Source organism: Tachysurus fulvidraco, chromosome 9 (genome assembly GCF_022655615.1).
Source record: "Tachysurus fulvidraco isolate hzauxx_2018 chromosome 9, HZAU_PFXX_2.0, whole genome shotgun sequence".
NCBI classification, from domain to species: domain Eukaryota; kingdom Metazoa; phylum Chordata; class Actinopteri; order Siluriformes; family Bagridae; genus Tachysurus; species Tachysurus fulvidraco.
In genome coordinates this window covers 18,247,867-18,266,887 of record NC_062526.1, presented here as the reverse complement: position 1 = coordinate 18,266,887, position 19,021 = coordinate 18,247,867, and the positions used below count along the sequence as shown (strand labels likewise).

The following is a 19,021-nucleotide window of genomic DNA, read 5'->3' as shown; positions in this document are numbered from 1 at the left end:
GAAAAACGTAAAAAATGTTAACAGATTTTGCCAGAAGAGGAATGAAATCAAAAATGAAATGAAACTAACTTGCATTTGATTCTGAACCATTTATTTTTTAAGTAAGTTTCTTATATATATATATATATATATATATATATATATATATATATATATATATATATACATATATATATATATATATACACACACATACATACGTATATATATATATACATACATACATACGTATATATATACATATATATACGTATGTATGTGTATATATATATATATATATATATATATATATATATATATATATATACACATACATACGTATATATATGTATATATATACATATATATACGTATGTATGTGTATATATATTATATATATATACACATATACACACACATAAACACATCACAGCTAAAAGTGGTGGAGAATGTTATAACTCCAATCATAAAATTACCTCAATGTAGGTTGAGATTTCATCCTCTCGATTTTTAACACTGACAGTAATCAGCATCAGCTTGTTGTGCAGATCTTGAAGCTCAGCAAGACCGTATGTTCTGTATTTTGCATCCTGTCCATCAGACAACTTTTCCTTGCACCTTAATGTGAGGCAATTTTCTAGATTAATCTTAAAAACAAAGTAAAACATTAGGGATTGCATCTTGGGGGTCATTTAGTACAACTAAACCACCTTTTGCGAGCTAAAATTTGTATCTACTAGTTTAGATACAGTGTTTGCTATTGGTTACTTTTTCTTTTTTTTTTTATTTATTCTAACAAATAACCATAAATTAAATAAGAAACCATAAACAGATAGAGCAGCTCTATGAAGAAATGTAAGAAAAGAGAATCTCAGAACACTGGGCATTTGTAATATATTCAGCTATAAACTGAGTGTAATAAGTAACAGATTTGAATATTTCACCTTTCCCTGAGCATCAGATGGAATTTTGATTATGTAAATCCCATTGTCATTGATATCTGTGGCCTGTTGCAAAGATGACCTCTCAACAGAACCATGAGTCTCATAGGCAATTTTGAGCCACTCCATGTTGGTGCAGGAGTCTTTCTGTTAAAAATATTATAATAACATGTTGATAATGTAAAGTGACAGATAGAGATATAACATGTCCGAGACATAACATATTAAGCTGAGATTAAAGATAGAACTGTGGTTTCATGTGATCAAGCTAAACAGATAAGGGAAGAGTTCTGATTGTCACAAACTTCTTACATTTAAGAATTTTGGAGGCCACAGTACCTCCAAAAAGGCAAATGTTTTGTAGCCTATGCCTAGACACAATCCTGTCTACTACAAAACAGCCTTCTTCCACCTTAGAAATATTGCCAAGCTGAGAAACATCCTATCTGTATCCGATGCTGAGAAGATAGTTCATGCCTTCATGACCTTTAGACTGGACTATTGTAATGCATTACTAGGTGGTTAATAAATAGTCTACAGTTAGACTAAAATGCAGCTGCCAGAGGTCTTACCAGGACAAGAAAATATGATCATATAACCCCAATTTTATCATCTCTACACTGGCTACCTGTTAAGTTTAGAATTTATTACAAACTGCTGCTACTTATGTATAAGGCTTTTAATGGTTTAGCTCCCATGTATCTAACTAGTCTTCTAACACGTTACAATCCTTCACGCTCTTTGAGGTCACAAAACTCAGGACTTCTGGTAGTTCCCAGAATATCCAAGTCTACTAAAGGTGGTAAAGTGTTTTCATATTTAGCTGATATTGTTCGGTGCTCAGACACACTTTCCCAGGTTAAATGTAGATTAAAAACTCATCTCTTTAATCAAGCGTACACATAATACATCCCATAATATTGTGCACTATTGCATCAGATTTGCACATTTTATGAACAGCAGATATGTTAATCCCTCTCCACTGCTTCTCTCTTTCTACCCATTCCGAGGCATCCAGAAATTGTACCAGCTCCTATCGTCTTCCACGCAATGAAGATTTTGGACGTCCACTGAGATGAGGCTGACTCTGTGAGTCCTGAGGCATCTAGAGATCTACCAGCTCCAGTTAGACTCTATTAGATACTAAAGAGGAGATATGAACTCCATGTGATCTTTTGCATCAATACAAAATTTGTTTGACTGTATATTTATAATCACACCCTCCAGTGTCACCCATATGAGAATGGGCTCCCCTTTAAGTCTGCTTCCTCTCAAGGTTTCTTCCTTTACCATCTAAGGGAGTTTTTCCTTGCCACTGCTGCCTGAGTCACCTCAAACCTGCTCATTGGGGATAAATACATACACATTGTGAACTAAATATATCTAATATTAATCTTGAATTTTGTATTCTATTAATCTTTATATTATTCTTTATATTAACCTTCTGTTCTATGTTTATGTTCTGTAAAGCTGCTTTGAGACAATGTCAATTGTAAACATGAATTGAATTGTCTCAGAGCTCTGCAGACAGTTACTTTGACCCCATGACTTGCTCTGATCTGCATTTTTGTTATCTGCATTTTTCTGCATTCAATTAATTGAATTTACCACATTAATGGACTCCAAGTGTAGAAGCATCTCAAAGATGATTTAGAGAAATGGGATGCACCTGAGCCAAATTTCACTTGCCATAGAAAATGGTCTAATTGTGAAATTTCAGTTATTTTTAAACTAAATTTTATGTTTAATAAATTATATCTGATTTATAACTGAGCATAATCTGTTTTTTGTTTGTCGTTATTGTGTATAGACAATCTGTATAACTGTGAAGAACCACATATGGGTGTGATAATCAGGAGTTCACAAACTTTCACAAACTTTTGGCCATACACTGCATCTCTCTCATCTTACAACAGCTAACAGCCATCACACTTTCTGTCACAAGGGAGTTTAAAATTTCATCTTACTAGTTTATTCTGCAGCTCCTGGTCACTTTCCAAAGCACAACCAAGCTTATTGACAGCTTGCAGGAGCTCTTTAGTACCAGATCTTTCAGACAACTGATATATGAGTGGTGCAGCAGCAGATATGGCATCTCTGAAATAGCACACTTTATCAATGTCCATGGCATTTTCTCCAGCAGAGATTGAGGCCAGCTCCACAAATGCTGTTAGCTCTCCGGTGTCTAAAATGAAAGAGTAAAAGTAAAGTAATGCATAAACTACTAATTACTGTGGTTCATCAGTAGTTAACAATCATTTCTTGGCATTGTTCTAATAATAACATAAATCTTGTTACAAAAAAATGTTCATGGTGGAGGATGCATGTGGCAGTTTGTTATGAATGGTGGACAATCCAAGGCATTAGGCAATAACAAGGTCAAAATAATCAAGACACATCAGTGCAACTACCAGTGACAATAAAGGGGTAGAGACAAGACATGAATCAAAACAAAGTTAAACAAAGCAAACGCATGAAATCACGGAACAAAGACGAGATGAGACGAAAATTATAATCAGAATCCATTTTAAAACATGTCAAATCAATTATACTTGCCTAATACATTTAAGTTAAATTATCATTATTATACCTAAGGTTTCTAAACACTTACCTTTTATAATTTCTTTAATCCACGAGATGAATCCTCGTCTGATGCATTCATTAAATTGTCTTAGAAAGCTATTTGTTTCCTTTGAAATTTTCTTCAGTTCGTTTCCAGCTTTGGCCACATTTTCGGTGAGATCACGCAAGCAACTGAAGTCCATATTCTGTAATTACATATTACTACAATTTAATATGTAACATCAGAAGAATATTTATGATTACAAGCATTGCTGTTCCATGACAGATGGAAAAGAGGTCAATCTTTTCAGTTTCAATTGTAATAATCAAATGTATTGTTGATGATCTTTTATCTTGACTTGATCCAGTTTTGTCTATATGCTTTTAATAATGCTTATATTCAGGACAATTGTTTAAAATCGTAATTTGTCCTGAAAAGTAACTAGGTCTATGGGAAAAAACAAATCACTTTCAAATTTAGATCTAGTTCCAGTGTACACTCATTAAACATGCAAAAGAAAAACAAAGCATTCAGCAGTTGAAATTCTTGCTATTCTGCATACCTTGAGTTTATCAATGTCATCAAACCCTCCACACAGCCCGAGGTTATTTTTTAGTTCAATGATCACTTCTGCATTTTCTTTTGCAGACTGAAGAGTTCTATAAAGTTTAATGTGTTTATCTGTCTTGTGAATCCATTCACGGTGATTCTCACTGAACACCTCTGCCATTGTATTCAGTTCTTTTGACATGCTATCTAAATATTTTCCCAGTTTACTCTTCATGTCCTGAAGAGTCATCGAGAGGTCCCTCAAGGCCATGTAGGTGTTTTTAAATTCTTCAAAGGATGGTTTGTAAATATTATCGTAGACTTGGTCAAGTGGAATTAATTTAACATCCTTAAACTCTGTGTTCTTGGCTTGTTTTGCTGTTTCTCTCCACAGTTCTTTAAAATATGTGCTTTTAGACAGAAATTCAATCTTTTCAAATGCCTGAATATTGACCAAATATGTGTCACTTCCAGGTTCGTCATTGATCAACATGTCCATGATAGTTTTCAGTGATCGTTCCTCCTTTTCAAGCTCGATTGACAAAGTTGTCTCAAGTTGTTCTACATTGACTGAAAAACAATGATAGGAAATGCAATTATTGATAAAACATTTATGTTATTTGTTTTATGTTTCAAACGCAAGTGATTGTTTAGTTTTTAATGCAAATCAGCTTGTTTAAGGTCATATGAAATTTGTTTAAGTGTCTTCTTTGGCAAGCTTTTCTTGGCTTGCACATCCTTTACAACACTAGGTGTACATAATGATTATCTGAATTATAACAAAACCAATTTACTCATTCTCATTCCACATTTTAATTAAAAATAAATGATGAAAGATAGAAATACTTTCACATCACTTCAGTTTCTTTAATAAAATACATGGCTAAACTAGTTTTTGGTTTTTGCAGATACATTTAAAACAGAATCTGTAGGTAACAGGTAAGGAGCCAATTGCTAATTAAGAAAGAAATGCGGACTAAGCATACTTTATACTCTACAAAATCAGTTTTCACTCAAGGGTATTTTATTTATATATTTCAACATGCAATATATGAGAATGACAGTGAAAATTAAAACGCAAGAGAAAAACACACCACTGTACCTGGCATGCCTTGGTTAAGGTCTCTGAGTACCTTTACTTTGCTTTTCCAACTTTTAAATTTTTTCAAATCCCCCTCCGCTTCCTTTATTGACTTCCAAAATTTGTCTTCGTTTTGTCCTACATGGGAAAAAAGACTTTTCAATAAAACATGTTAGGCTCTACATAATCTTGGAAAGTTTGTTTAAATGTATTGCTCTAGTTACAGGCACACCTCAGCTAAATACTCTGTGGGATATAACACATAAATTACTCTTCCATAACAGTCAGCAATCATCTCATTTCATTAGCTAGATAATGCAAACAACTTTCAAATTCCAAATCACCAAGCTCTGAACTTCTGCACATACTTGGACCCTACATGAGCTTCTCTATCTCTGTATACTCTGGCTTTATCTTTGCACATGTATGATCAAATTATTAGGTATCCACTTTAGTACCAGAATCAGGATACTTCCATCTTGTACACAACCCAATACTGTGTGTTTATTTCATATATAAGTATACATTTGGGGGGCACGGTGGCTTAGTGGTTAGCACGGGGGTTCGACTCCTGCCTCCGCCTTGTTCTCCGCCATGTTCTCCCCGTGCCTCGGGGGTTTCCTCCGGGTACTCCGGTTTCCTCCCCCGGTCCAAAGACATGCATGGTAGGTTGATTGACATCTCTGGAAAATTGTCCATAGTGTGTGATTGCGTGAGTGAATGAGAGTGTGTGTGTGCCCTGCGGGTTGACACTCTGTCCAGGGTGTATCCTGCCTTGATGCCCGATGACGCCTGAGATAGGCACAGGCTCCCCATGACCCGAGGTAGTTCGGATAAGCGGTAGAAAATGAGTGAGTGAGTGAGTGAGTGAGTATACATTTGTGAGAGATTGTACTGTTTTTAGATTTCTCCCTCCCTATCTGCACCTCCCCAATTTTACAATCACCAAGACAATCAGCACAATCTAAACTGTCAAGTACAGGGGAATAAAAACGGACCCAAATGCAGGATACCTAAAACAAACGGTGTTTATTAACTTAAAAAAACACGAAACAGAGACACAGACTTGAGACAGGACGACAACAACAGGACAAAACAGAAAACAGCCAAAGACAACAGAGGATTCCGCGCTGCTCAAGGCAATGCGGCTTAACGAAATAGACAGGACAATCAGAAACATGAGGAACAGGTGTGCAGAAGCAGGCAGGAAGAGAAAAGGGTGGGGCAGACATGTGACACAAAACAAACAAATGCACGTGGCCAAAGTCCGGGCTGAGTCCTGACAGTACCCCCCTCGAGGCGCGGCTCCCACAGGACGGCCGAGTGACGTCCACAGCCAAACAGGAGGGAAGAGCGCAACCCCCAACACACCTCAGCGAGACCCACCTATCGGGAATTGGGAACCAGGAAAAGGGAGGGCAGGGGAAAAAAAATCCTCCTCCACTGAACAGAAAAAAATAAAATAAATCAATGGGGGCAAAAACACGGGCCTGCAACACCCCCCAGGAAGTGGGGTGGCGTCCTACACGGAAACCGGATGTGAAGCGATGCCCCTCACCGGACAGGTGCGGGGTGATGTCACAGGATACCACAAAAACAAAACAAAACAGGAAGTGAGGCATCACCCACGGAATACCGGAAGCGGAGCAGCGTCCCTCACCAGAAAAATGTGGACTGATGTCACCAAAACAAAATCAAAGTCCAGGACAGAAAAAAAACTTTCTGGACAAAAAAATGCTCCCAAAATAGAAGACAACAGCCAAAGACAACAGACGATTCCACGCTGCTCAAGGCAACGTGGCTCAACTAAATAGACAGGACAATCAGAAACATGAGAAACAGGTGTGCAGAAGCGGGCAGGAGGAGACAAGGGAGGGGCAGACATGTGACACAAAACAATTGGTCAACATCAAAACTTACCTAGGAAGTATCGGTTGGCATCTTGTTTCCTTTCAATGATTCCACTCAGTAGTCTGCATGATATTGACTTGTTTATTATATCTCTAATCAGTTGGTCCATTAGATTTTGAGCTTTTTGTATAAGTTGTTTTGTTGGAAGATTTGCCATATAGATTTCGTTCAGTTGCTGTTGTGCTACATGGAAATGAAAAAAGTCTCATTATTCACAAGAACTTTGTTTTGAAAGCATTTTTATCCTACATTTTGCAACATTGTAAGAGTTTTACAACTGTAAATATCATAAGAACTTATGTTGTATAGAAGGTCTCTCTCCCAAACTTATGACCCATATTGATACCATAGTTCAAACACAATACTATGCTAGTTCAATTTCACCCCATTTAGCCAAAAGATATGGTGTTTGAACACCTGCACTTTTTGATAATTAAAGAGTCACCAGTAAATGTACAACATTCCCTTGTGGTTGAAGGTTGTGAGTTCGAGTCTCGGGCCGGCTACAGTACGACTGAGAGCAAGGCATGGAATCCCCCCAACTGCTCCCCGGACGCCGCAGCATAAATGGCTGCCCATTGCTGTGTGTTCACAGTGTGTGTGTTCACTGCTGTGTGTGTGCTCTTTGGATGGGTTAAATGCAGAGAACAAATTCTGAGTATGGAACACCATACTTAGCCGTATGTCACTTCACTTCACTTACATCTTCTCACTTAGTATATATACATATATAATTTATGTGCAATTTTCTTCTGGTATTCTACTAATTTCTGGTATTGTGGCATCAATATTTTTAAATGTTACTTTAACTCATCATATTTTAAATCACATTTTTTAGAAAGTAACTTACATATTGTCAAAAAAACATCTCTCATCTGTTCATCATACAGAAGATAATGGTAGTTCTCACAGTTCCAGTCAAGATCATGCAGTTTACTTTTGACAATGAAGGAGAACAGATTTCCATATTTAGGAGATTTTGATGTTGACTGTAACAGATCTTTCTGTTTGACAAAAAATTAGATTTGTTAAGTACAAAAGTGCTCAACTGCCTGAAAAGTCATTAAATTCAGCTGGATTACAAAATTCACACACATTGTTCTTTCTCTTATAATACCCATGGTATTCTGCTCCATCCATTCTACTTTCAGTTAAAAAAAAAGCCCAGGTTCTGGTGCTGAAAAGCATCCTAAGAAAATGATGCTGCCACTCTAGAAGATTTTATTCAGTGTGATATGTAGAGACAATATTAGCATGGAAATTGTAAGTGTGTGTGCGCACAGGACGGTTTGGGTAATGTGGTCCACTTGTATGGTATATTGTAGCTTAGCGTGTCCAATGTATGTGCTTTGGAATGTAACCATATATGGTAATGTAGCCTAGATCCTGGAAGAGTGGCCCACATATATAGGTTAGGGGGGCCTAGTGGCCCCATAGTTGAATAAGTTAGGGGGGGCCTAAATACGAGACAGATGTTGGGATGACATGTACGAATGTATGGGCAACCTATATATTGACTGCGATGAGTTGGATCGGAAGTCGCTCTGCAGACCGGCTCAGGCTGTTATTGCAGATAATAAAAGCCTTATTCCTCTGGCAGCAAAACCCGAGCCTTTGTGTGAGTCCTTGTGTCATTCCTCCAACACCAACTCTATAGTTCACTGCAGTGATGATGTTAATTGGGGTATGGCCTGTGCCATACACGCAAATAGTACTTTAAAACTTTTAAAGACTCAGTATTGGTTATGATGCCAAAAAACATATTTTTCTGGGACATAATCTTGCTTACATATGGCCCATAAATGAACAGCTGTTTTTAGCCTTCCTCCCATACAGTCCATAATTATGCAGTACATGAAATGTTTGTTTGGTGCATCTTCACTCCACTAACAGACATTGTACATTATACACTGTGCCTTCAGTGTGACTGTGGCTTCTCTCACCAATCTCCTACTTGTTTTTGTATGATGTTCTGAGGGAAAAAAATGTTCAGATAGTTCTTGTCTAGTCGTGCAGCTTCTACTTCCTGACTAAGAAATCTGATCTGGCATTGTTTGATCAATAATTTATGAAAATCTATGACCTTTAACTTCCTTAGAATGCTATTTAGTTTTAGTCATTTTTTATTCACTTACTTTGGACTGGCCATCTCTTCTGTGACAGTTCAACTGAGGTTCAATGCATTTTTGATGCTAAGAGAATGTGATTAACATGATGACAGTTGATTGTGTTAATGTTAAAACTGTATCGGTTAATGTGTTTTTTTAAATTATTCAGAACGAGATATCATGTCGTGATGCTAACTGTTTAGCATTATATGTACTAGTGTGTGCCAGTGAGGGAGTAGCTGACGCCTTGGAATCAGTTCATCCTGCTGGATTTGTTTGAGGAGGTTGTTCAATAAATGTTCAGCAAAACTTAAGTTGTCTGTTTATTCATTTAGTACATTATTATGTTTCATTATTGGGGTGTTTATTGTAGAATTGATCTATTTTCAGGTTATTCTGCATCTTGGAAAAAAACAAGGTTAAATATTCTAGTTTTAATGAATTCTGTACTAAAATTACTTATTATTCAAAGCTTATAATAAATGAAAATTGCATAATTATAAGCATGATTGTCTAGTTCCAAGACCTAACAGTATTTATAGTGACTAGATTTAAGATAAAATATTCTAGTTTTAACGCATTCTGCACTAAAATTACTTATTATTCAAAGCTTATAATAAGTGGAAATTGCATAATTATAAGCATGATTGTCTAGTTTCAAGACCTAACAGTATTTATAGTGACTAGATTTAAGATAAAATATTCTAGTTTTAATGCATTCTGCACTAAATGTAAGTATTATTCAATTCTTATAAAAAGAAAAAACTGCACAGTTTAAAGCATTTTTGTCTAGTTTTAAGATCTAATTGCATTTATTAGTGACTAGATATTTATGCTATTTTCAAGAATTCTTATCAAGTCAATTTTGCTTACCCCATTGGCGCTTGATTCTAGTACACTTTAACTAGATTTAAGCATATCTTTCTTGTTTCAATAGGGCATTTTTGCAGTGTGTTCATGGAGTTTCTTTATGCACAAGGGCACTGTGATGCCAGAATGGTCCATTTATGGGTGTGATGATCACGTGTCCACTTACTTTTAGCCAAACAATAATTCAACAAATAATTCACAAAAATCTTTGAAATTTGGTACAGATTTGTACTATGGTGTTATCTAGATCTGAATACTGACATCTTACCAAACTAGATTGTGATCCTTTCTGGTTTCTCTAAAAAAAAAGTGAAAAAAGTGCATGAATTACAATTGCTGTAGATGCAATACAGAAATACTGGCAGTACACTTGTTTAAATAAATAGATATAAATAGTGAAAATGATCACTATTAAACTCTTTAGCATATTGCAACCAACATGGAGATACAGTACAGATGTCAGAAGATTCATATCTATCAGGGGCAGAAACACACAATATGAATATTGCAATACTGAATTATACATTTTTACCTTGGATGTTAATCTGTAAATTGCATCCTGGGCACAAAACAACATGCAGTCCTCCATCGCAGAACAAACACCAGAATAATTACTGTAGTATTTCACTTGTTCAGTAATCTTTTTCTGTTCAAACAGATTAATAAATATAGAAAGGGGTTAAAAAATATGCACCATTATAATATTGTTGGCAGAAGCTAAACTGTAAGCAAATTATGATTAGTGTTGAAGTATATGGAGAAAAATTTAAATAAAAACATTAGTCTGCTTTATTATTCACACAAGCATCACATGATGCATTTTCCTCTATTTCTATTTTTTATCTTACAGCAAATAAATTATATTATTTTGTTTGTGTTTACTGTGAATTAATTAATGGTGCTTGCAAAACAACATTCTTACTATTGTGCATACTCTTCTGGACAAAATTTCGGCACATAACTTGTCCCGCAGCTTTTGTCCTAGACCCATGAATGAGGTGTCAAATTGACCGGCTCATTAAGGAGAGGTGTGCTATGACTTTTCTAAGCAATCCGAGTTCCGGTACCGGGTCTCAAAGTGGCCTTTTTTCCCATAGACTCCCATTATAAACTTTGGAGGTTTATAACTTGGCAAGCTTTTGAACTATCCACACCAAACTCTCCCAGCTCCTTGAGGGTGATACTCTGAACAAACTTTCAAATTGGTGTACCGACTGGCCTTCTGGTTGTGCCGCAGCCCCGCCCCCAATATATGCAAAATCAAAAAACTTTTTACAACATGGACATGTGACATATCAAAACACTCAGAACAATGAGGGGAACTCCCTCACGTGTAATTTAATGAAGTCACGTGACGTCACGTGATTTCACATGAAAGATTTGCACAACATGGACATGTTACATATCAAAATATCCCCAATGAGGGGAACTGCCTCACATGTATTCTGGTCATGTCACGTGACATCATGTGATGTTACGTGAAAATCAATATTTAGCACAACATGGACATGTGACATATCAAAACACTCAGCACGATAAGGGGAACTTGACAAGTGCAAGCACCATTCACATTTTCTTCAGGAAATGTATGTTCTAGTTGACTTATATTATAGTCAATTTTCAAACTCAAGTGCTGTTTTGCTATTATCAATTCTATTTTGGTAGAAATAGTCATTCTTCACTTTCACTTGTGTTACATTAAAATATATATTATTATAGCAGACACATGCTATTTTACACCTTCCTGTTAGACAAAACTTGCCTTGCCCAGAAATCCTTTGAAGTGTGTCTTCAACGTTTCCTCCCAGACCTTTTGCCAAATATTTGGCAGTGGAAGATTAAACACTGCACTCCATTGCTGAGAAAGAAATCACAAACATTCTTGAGAGACTGTGATCGGTTTGTTAGGAGATTGTGCTCAGAATAACAATTTGCACAGTTTCATTATTAAATCCTAACTGCACACACTCGACTCTCAATATTGTTCTTTTGGCTGTTCCCTATTTGGGGTTACCATAGCAGATTATCCAACCTGCATATTTGATTAGTAAAGTTTATTCATAGGCAAAATTATTACTTTACGGTAAAATGAATAAAATGCATACTTCAAATGACAGTGTTTTTTGGGAAATGTAGGCAGACATTTTCTCCATTAGATGAGAAATCCTGTAATCATCTGTGTCCTGCAAAAGAATTAAATATTCTACATGAGGTGAAGTAAAAACATGCTTATTAACACTTAATTATTCAACAACATGTACACAAGTTTCTTACAGTGTTAACTCTTGGATTTGTACAGGAATAACAAACTGAACATTCCATGCATTTTTTTAATCAGTTGCTGGAGCTGAAGTTGGAGCCGAGCTGATTTTTGCCGCTTTACCCAGTAAAGCTAAAAATTATAATATTTACTGGATGTACTGAATCCCTTGATTGCCATGTGACTTGGTGTAATTATTTTCTAAATAATAAAGTAAAAACAAGAGGCTGGACAGATGAATGTATGCAAAAAGATTATTTTCCTTGTGGCTACTGTCAGGGATTTCCCCCTTGTGCTGAATTCCATAGGCAAAAGCACGCTACACACATAAGCAGTCTGTTTTGCTTAGCACACACTTTTGTGCTCTTGCCACATGTGTCTTGTAGTGTTTTCCGATTCATGTCGTCTTCACCCAAGTCCTGTCACTGGTTGTCTCCTGCACATGTCATTATTGCCCAAATCTGTTTTGAGTTTATCCTTTATTAGTCTGTATATTTAAACTCATGTGTCTTCATCCAACAAGTATTGCTGAGTGTTTAATCTGTACCAAGCCTTTTGTTTTTTATTTATATTTCGTGGTTTCTGAAATTGTTCTATTTCCTCCTTAGAGCCTTTTTTGTGTCACCTAATTATGGTTGTATGTAGATTGTCTGAACATTGCCTATTTCCTGAGTCTTGATTCATGTTTGGATTTGTCTGCCTGCCTATCGAATTAAATACTGCACTTGCAGTCACAGGAAAATAATGATGAAAAGTTATTAAAAGTCAAATTATTAGTGAATAGCTTTAAATTCTGATTTAACACTTACATTTTCTCAAATTTCAGTCGATCTGAATTTGTACATGGACAAATACAAATCCTAGTGTTTTATCTTGTTAAATTATAAGAAAATAAATTAAATGAATAAAATAAACTTTTATACTCTAATCTTGTCTTTAATTGTGTCTAACAATGTGATATTTTCAACCTATACTCTGATGCAGTGATACACAATATATATTGAAACCTTTTTGTAAATTATCAAGACAGTTATTTACCATATCATCTGAAAGATGCTCAAAATAGTCAGTGAATGCATTTAGAAGCTGCAGTGCTGACAGGACATTGTTCCAGTTCTCTGTCCAGTTTGTGTTTGCAAGGATAGTCAGCGTTTTCTTCAGACAGGTGCATGCATCCTCCAATACTTTTGAAGCTGAAGTTTCTTGGCTGCTTGTGGAAACATACACAACCATTATATTTCAAAGGACCTTGTTGTAATATTGAGTAATTTTATCAGGAAAAAAAAGCAGAAAATAAAAATTGTCACAGTCCATTGTTAAAAGGTATAAATCCTATAGTAATTATTATGCTGTCTTATTTGACTTACCTTTGTTTTAGATAGTTCTTAATCTGTAAAGCAACCATTGTCACAGCCTCATGCAGTTTCTGGCAAAATAAAAATGTGAAATTTTTTTGGAATCTTTGTCAGGACTTAAATGCTCCAGACTTAAACATTCTACTTTTTTTATATCCTTCATGTCATCAGTAAGGAAACTTACCAGAGGTTTTTTGTTCAAATGAAAACATAACCTGATTAAGACATTTTTATGATTCAGAATGAAAAAATAAAAAACACAAATTAGTATACCAAGTACTGGGAATCCCAAACTAGGTTTCACTTGATTTACAAAAGTAGTTGTGAAAGAAATTAATAGGGTATGTTAATCTGTATTACTATGCAGATATGTTGCAGTAACATAGTTCAGAATAACAAAGGACAAATAGTCTCAATAAACACAATTATCTCTACAGTAACTTCATATAGGCATTTTGGTACAAGGTCAGAGGTTCAAAACACTTCATTGACCTTATCAACTTTTCTCTTGACCACCCTACAGAATTTTGTGTTCAACAGATGTGTGTACTACACTACTGCTCACATGAAATGAGGCAGGAAGCCAGATGCACACTGATTTCCTATATCTCATGGAGCCTTGCATATAACATGGTCTAAATGTAACAGGAAAAATCTCCAGTAGTCAAATAAAAATCAAGATCTAGTAAATTATAAAAAGAAGAAATCAAGTAAAGCTCTTGTTTGTTACAAAGTAGACCTGCAGTAACACCGACCTTTTGTGGGTTTACATCTGGACACCCCTGGCAAGGACAGATGCATATAAATTGAACCTAATATATATAAAAACTTACATCTAATTTATAGGAGCTCTGCCATTTAATCAGCAGTGACAGGAGTTCATCTGGAGTGATGCTGAGTTTCAGTAAGTGCTGAAGGTGCTCTAGACTAGCCAAGTCTAATACAGCAGCTCTGAAATCTTTGTGTCTGTTGATCACCGAAGAGTGGGTCTTGATCATTTTAGTAACGTTCCTTGGAAAGAAACACATAATTTATATATATATATATATATATATATATATATATATATATATATATATATATATATATATATATATATATATACAAATAAAAACAAGATGAAATAATACAATATCCATTAAGCCAAAAAAGATGCAAATAAATAAATACCCAGTTTATTTAAAAGTGCTACTTATTTCTAGCTCCAGACTAATGCCACCCCATTTTCCAATCGTTAAAAAAACAAGATATATGTAAATAATAAGAAATAAATTAATAAAATAAAAAATAAGCATAATGTAAATACAGTTTTTAATAATAAATTCCCTTTAAAAAACATTTTCAGATAATATGGTAAACCTATTGCTGTCTGGATTACTGATCAGCAGATTGGGGATTTAAGCCCCAGCATCACCAAGCATTTGAGCAAGGCCTTTAACCAAAGTTTGATATTAACACTTAAATTTTTTTGGACAGGGAAATGGAAAAAAAATGTAATTGCCTGACCAAACAAGTACTCCAAAACTGTCAATAACAAATAATAATAATAATAACAAATACTAGCTTTATTTGTGATACAGCATTTGTGATATATACATATTATATTATTTTACTTTCAATAATATTATGAAGTGGGTAACCTGCCACCTACAGCAGAAGCCAGAAAATTGTAGGTTTAAACAAGCAGTTGCTTAGAAACAAGCTTGACTGATCAGAATTTGATTCAACTTTACCCCTTTACAAATGAATCTTTACCGGGATTGCACTAGTCCAGGGGTGGCCAACCAGTCAGAGACCAAGAGCCACATTTTTTACTGTGTTACTGCAAAGAGCCACATCATACACATGGGCACACATGAACACCTTTTTTCCTGCCATTTTGAGAGCAAACTTGACACAAATGTGAACGTAAGAGCCGCATGAAACCGGGCAAAGAGCCGCATGAGGCTCGGGAGCCGCAGGTTGGCCACCCCTGCAATAGTCAAACTGTCTTTCTACAGTATATTGTTCTCTTTATGCTTTTCTTATGCCACCTTCACATACCTCGCCACATTCTGGGGTCATGTTCACAGCTCCATACACCTTCCGCAATGTTACCATGTACACTGTTGCTATAATTCTGAAGCATTCTTGCTATTGTTGTACCTGGTTATATAATTATACTGGTGCATGGTTTTTAATATCCAGCAGGTGGTCGGAACATTTCTGTTCAGCTGCTCCAGCTGTGTCAAGGGGGACTCAGCAGCTGAGTATGACGTAAGTTTCAGACTTGGATGGCACAAAGTGGGTGGAAAGAGGATTGGGATAAAGTTATTTTTTGGGAAGGACTTAACACCACACTCCAGGCCAAGCTCACCTGCCTTGACCAGGATATCCTGCTCTCACAATACATCACCCTAGCTGAAACCGCCCCAGATACAGAGGACTTGTCTCCCCAGAGCACATGCAACCAACTTCGAGGAATACCAGCACCGAGTAAGGCAACATTTGTGCGTCTACTGCGGCCAACCAGGTCATCTGTGCGCCACATGCACAGAGAAGCCATCTCCATGGGCTGCTAAGGTGAGCCTTTCTCTGTACCTGTACAATCTTCTGCTACCTGCCCTTACTCATCACTCTAAACATAACTATAATTTCTCAGCCCTAATCGATTCTGGTTTAACAGTTAACCTCATCCACTGCCAGCTGGATAAAGACCTCTGGCTAACAGGCATGCTCTGCTCTGTCCCCTTGAAGATAACGCCAGTGGATAGATAACGAATAGGGAACGGTTATAGTACTCACCACACCATTCCTGTCTCCTTACAAATCGGCCTGTTTTACATGGAGAACCTTGAGCTGTATGTTACCTCATCTCCTACCAAAGCCCTAATGCTCGGTTTTCCTTGGCTCTATGCTCATGACCCTCAGATATCGTGGAAGCATAAAGAGTTTGTCTGCTGGTCCGTGAACTGCCACCGATATTGTTACAGGAATCACCTCAGCATCCTCTGCTGCACTACCTCCGCGAAAAGCCCCATGTCCACTCAGGAGACCCCTGTGCATTCTATTCTAGAAAACATACTCTAGCTGAGTCAAATTATATTGTGGGCAACAGGGAGCTGCTCTTGATTAAGGAAGGACTTGAGGAATGGAGGCATTGGCTATTTCAAAGTGTTTGAAGTGTCAAAGTTCCAAAATTCCAATTTCATTTCACAGTGACATATTGTCCTGGTACCAAGTAAGGCACCAGGATCCCACTGACAAAGACCTACAACCAGAACCTATCCAGCCAGGTCCTCTAATCATCGCCCATCTGCTGGAACCTTGAGTTGTGAGGCAGCAACTCAAAATTTTTGTGATTGTTTTTTTGTTTATATGTAAAATGTATAAATTTAAATTGAACAGGCTATACCTGTCTGACAATTGTAGCATAACTCGCTGTCTATCTGAGAACAGCTGAACAGATTCTGAAGAGATTGCATAAAACAGAGCCATAAACCAAAGAGCTGAATCTGGTGACATCTTGCAGGCCTTGTTAAACATGTAACGCACAGCTTCAGCCAATTCCCTGGAGTGGAAAAGAGAATTTTAATAGCATAATGACATAATTTGACAAAATTATAGATGACAGGTTCTAGTGGTTTTCACACATCTTTGCCACCTGACCTATTTGTTTACTTACATCTGATTAAATACCTCGGTTGGAAATGCCGAGTTATAGATCCTTATGATAGAGTTATGAAATATCCTTAACTCACCCTCTTGCAGAGTCTTTGAGACCTAGACTGGTTTGCAGCTCGCCATGTTTTTCAATGATTTCAGAAAGCTTCACAAATGTAGCTTTTGCAGGATCAATATCAAGAAACTTTGCAAGAACTGCTGCTGCAAGTACATACTGAACTGGAGCAGCTTTGTTTAACCCATCAACTGCAGACTTAAACAGTGTTGAATTTCTGATGTCCTAAAAGACATTTACCATATTTTAAATAGGTTAAAGAACGTTAACAAATGAATGCAACAAATAGTGTTAAATGTTGTTTACATTATTCAGATTCAGAATTAAAGTCTATTTGTTATTTGTATAGTATTTTGTTTCTCCAATAATAACTTAAAAGAAAAAAATTAAACAATAGACATTCTGTATTGATATACAGTATATTATTCTGCATATTTTTTTAATAAAAAAACAGATACTATGGATTAATATACTGTAGTTACTAATTTGTACATCTACTTACCATGAATGACATTATCAATGGTACAATGGCCTTCGATTTATTGCAGAAAATACGTCTAGTTTGTATGCACTGACGTAAGAACTCAACTGTAGTGGGCATTTCTGATAAGTCCGTGCCATTTGTGCAACTTATCAACTGTGTAAAGGTTGACAGAATGAATTCTTTTCTTATTGTCTTAATCTCCAAGTTCTTACTAAAGTATCCTCTTGGTTGCATGCATACATCATCAAACTGGTGAAAGACTAAAAAAAAGACAAGACATGCAGAATATTATAATTTTTTACAAAGAGTAAAACATACCTACACATATACCTTCATTTTTTTAAGTGAATGCATTTTGAACAGGAAGGAGGAGGATGAGGTCCTTCAAGTTTTAGCAAGACCTTTGTAAAGAAGGATGGGAAAGGGAGTGGTCCAAAATTTCTGTCAGGATCCACCCCAGACTTTAGCCATGTGCTTTTATGTTCTGTGTCACGTGTCTGCCCTGCCCTTGTCTCTTCCTCCCCGCCTCTGCACACCTGTTCCTTATGTCTAATTGTCATGTGTATTTAGCCGTGCTGCATTGCCTATGGCATCTCGGAATCCTTGTTGTCTTGGTCACGTCTCTTGTTGTGTCTCTTTTTGCGTCTCTTGTTGCGTCTGTGTTCCGGTGTGTCGGGGGTGGTGCTCGGCCCTTCAGCTCAGCTGTGGACGTCGTTCGGCCCTTCTGCTCGGCTGTGAACATTGTTCAGCCCTTCTGCTTGGCTGTGGAGGTCACTCGGCCCTCTCTGGCTGTGAACTGTATGCCTTGCACCCCCCCACCTGCCTTGCCGGGTGCCTTGCTCTCCCCACCTGCCTCGGATTGTGCCTCGCTCCCCCTCCTGGTCCCCTCGGATATGGTTTGATACAGAATTGTGCGTTTGTTTATGTTCTGTGTTCACGTGTCTGCCCACGCCCTTTTCTCTTCCTCCCCGCCTCTGATCTGATCTCCCCTTCAGCCACAGCTCACAACCTTGGGGTAACTATAGACAATCAACTGTCCTTTTCCTCACATGTTGCTAATGTGACTCGCTCATGTCGGTTTCTTCTCTACAACATTAGAAGGATTCGGCCATTTTTCTCCACACAGACTGCTCAGGTACTTGTTCAGTCTCTTGTCATTTCTAGACTGGATTACTGCAATGCACTGCTGGCAGGTCTACCTA

General features: G+C 36.8%; 1 protein-coding gene across 1 annotated transcript in view; it reads right to left on the bottom strand.

Annotated features, from left to right (window-relative positions):
* The window catches only part of LOC125138474 (E3 ubiquitin-protein ligase rnf213-alpha-like), a 102,648-nt gene that overhangs the window by 71,795 nt on the left and 11,832 nt on the right, over positions 1-19,021 (bottom strand). The window contains 18 exon segments of the mRNA XM_047818693.1: positions 456-626; positions 924-1,067; positions 2,888-3,105; positions 3,532-3,688; positions 4,046-4,602; positions 5,135-5,251; positions 7,034-7,207; positions 7,875-8,028; positions 10,271-10,300; positions 10,535-10,648; positions 11,765-11,860; positions 12,108-12,185; positions 13,301-13,472; positions 13,630-13,688; positions 14,451-14,628; positions 17,012-17,167; positions 17,358-17,560; positions 17,838-18,079. Of these exon segments, the coding sequence (XP_047674649.1) occupies positions 456-626; positions 924-1,067; positions 2,888-3,105; positions 3,532-3,688; positions 4,046-4,602; positions 5,135-5,251; positions 7,034-7,207; positions 7,875-8,028; positions 10,271-10,300; positions 10,535-10,648; positions 11,765-11,860; positions 12,108-12,185; positions 13,301-13,472; positions 13,630-13,688; positions 14,451-14,628; positions 17,012-17,167; positions 17,358-17,560; positions 17,838-18,079 (3,020 nt within the window).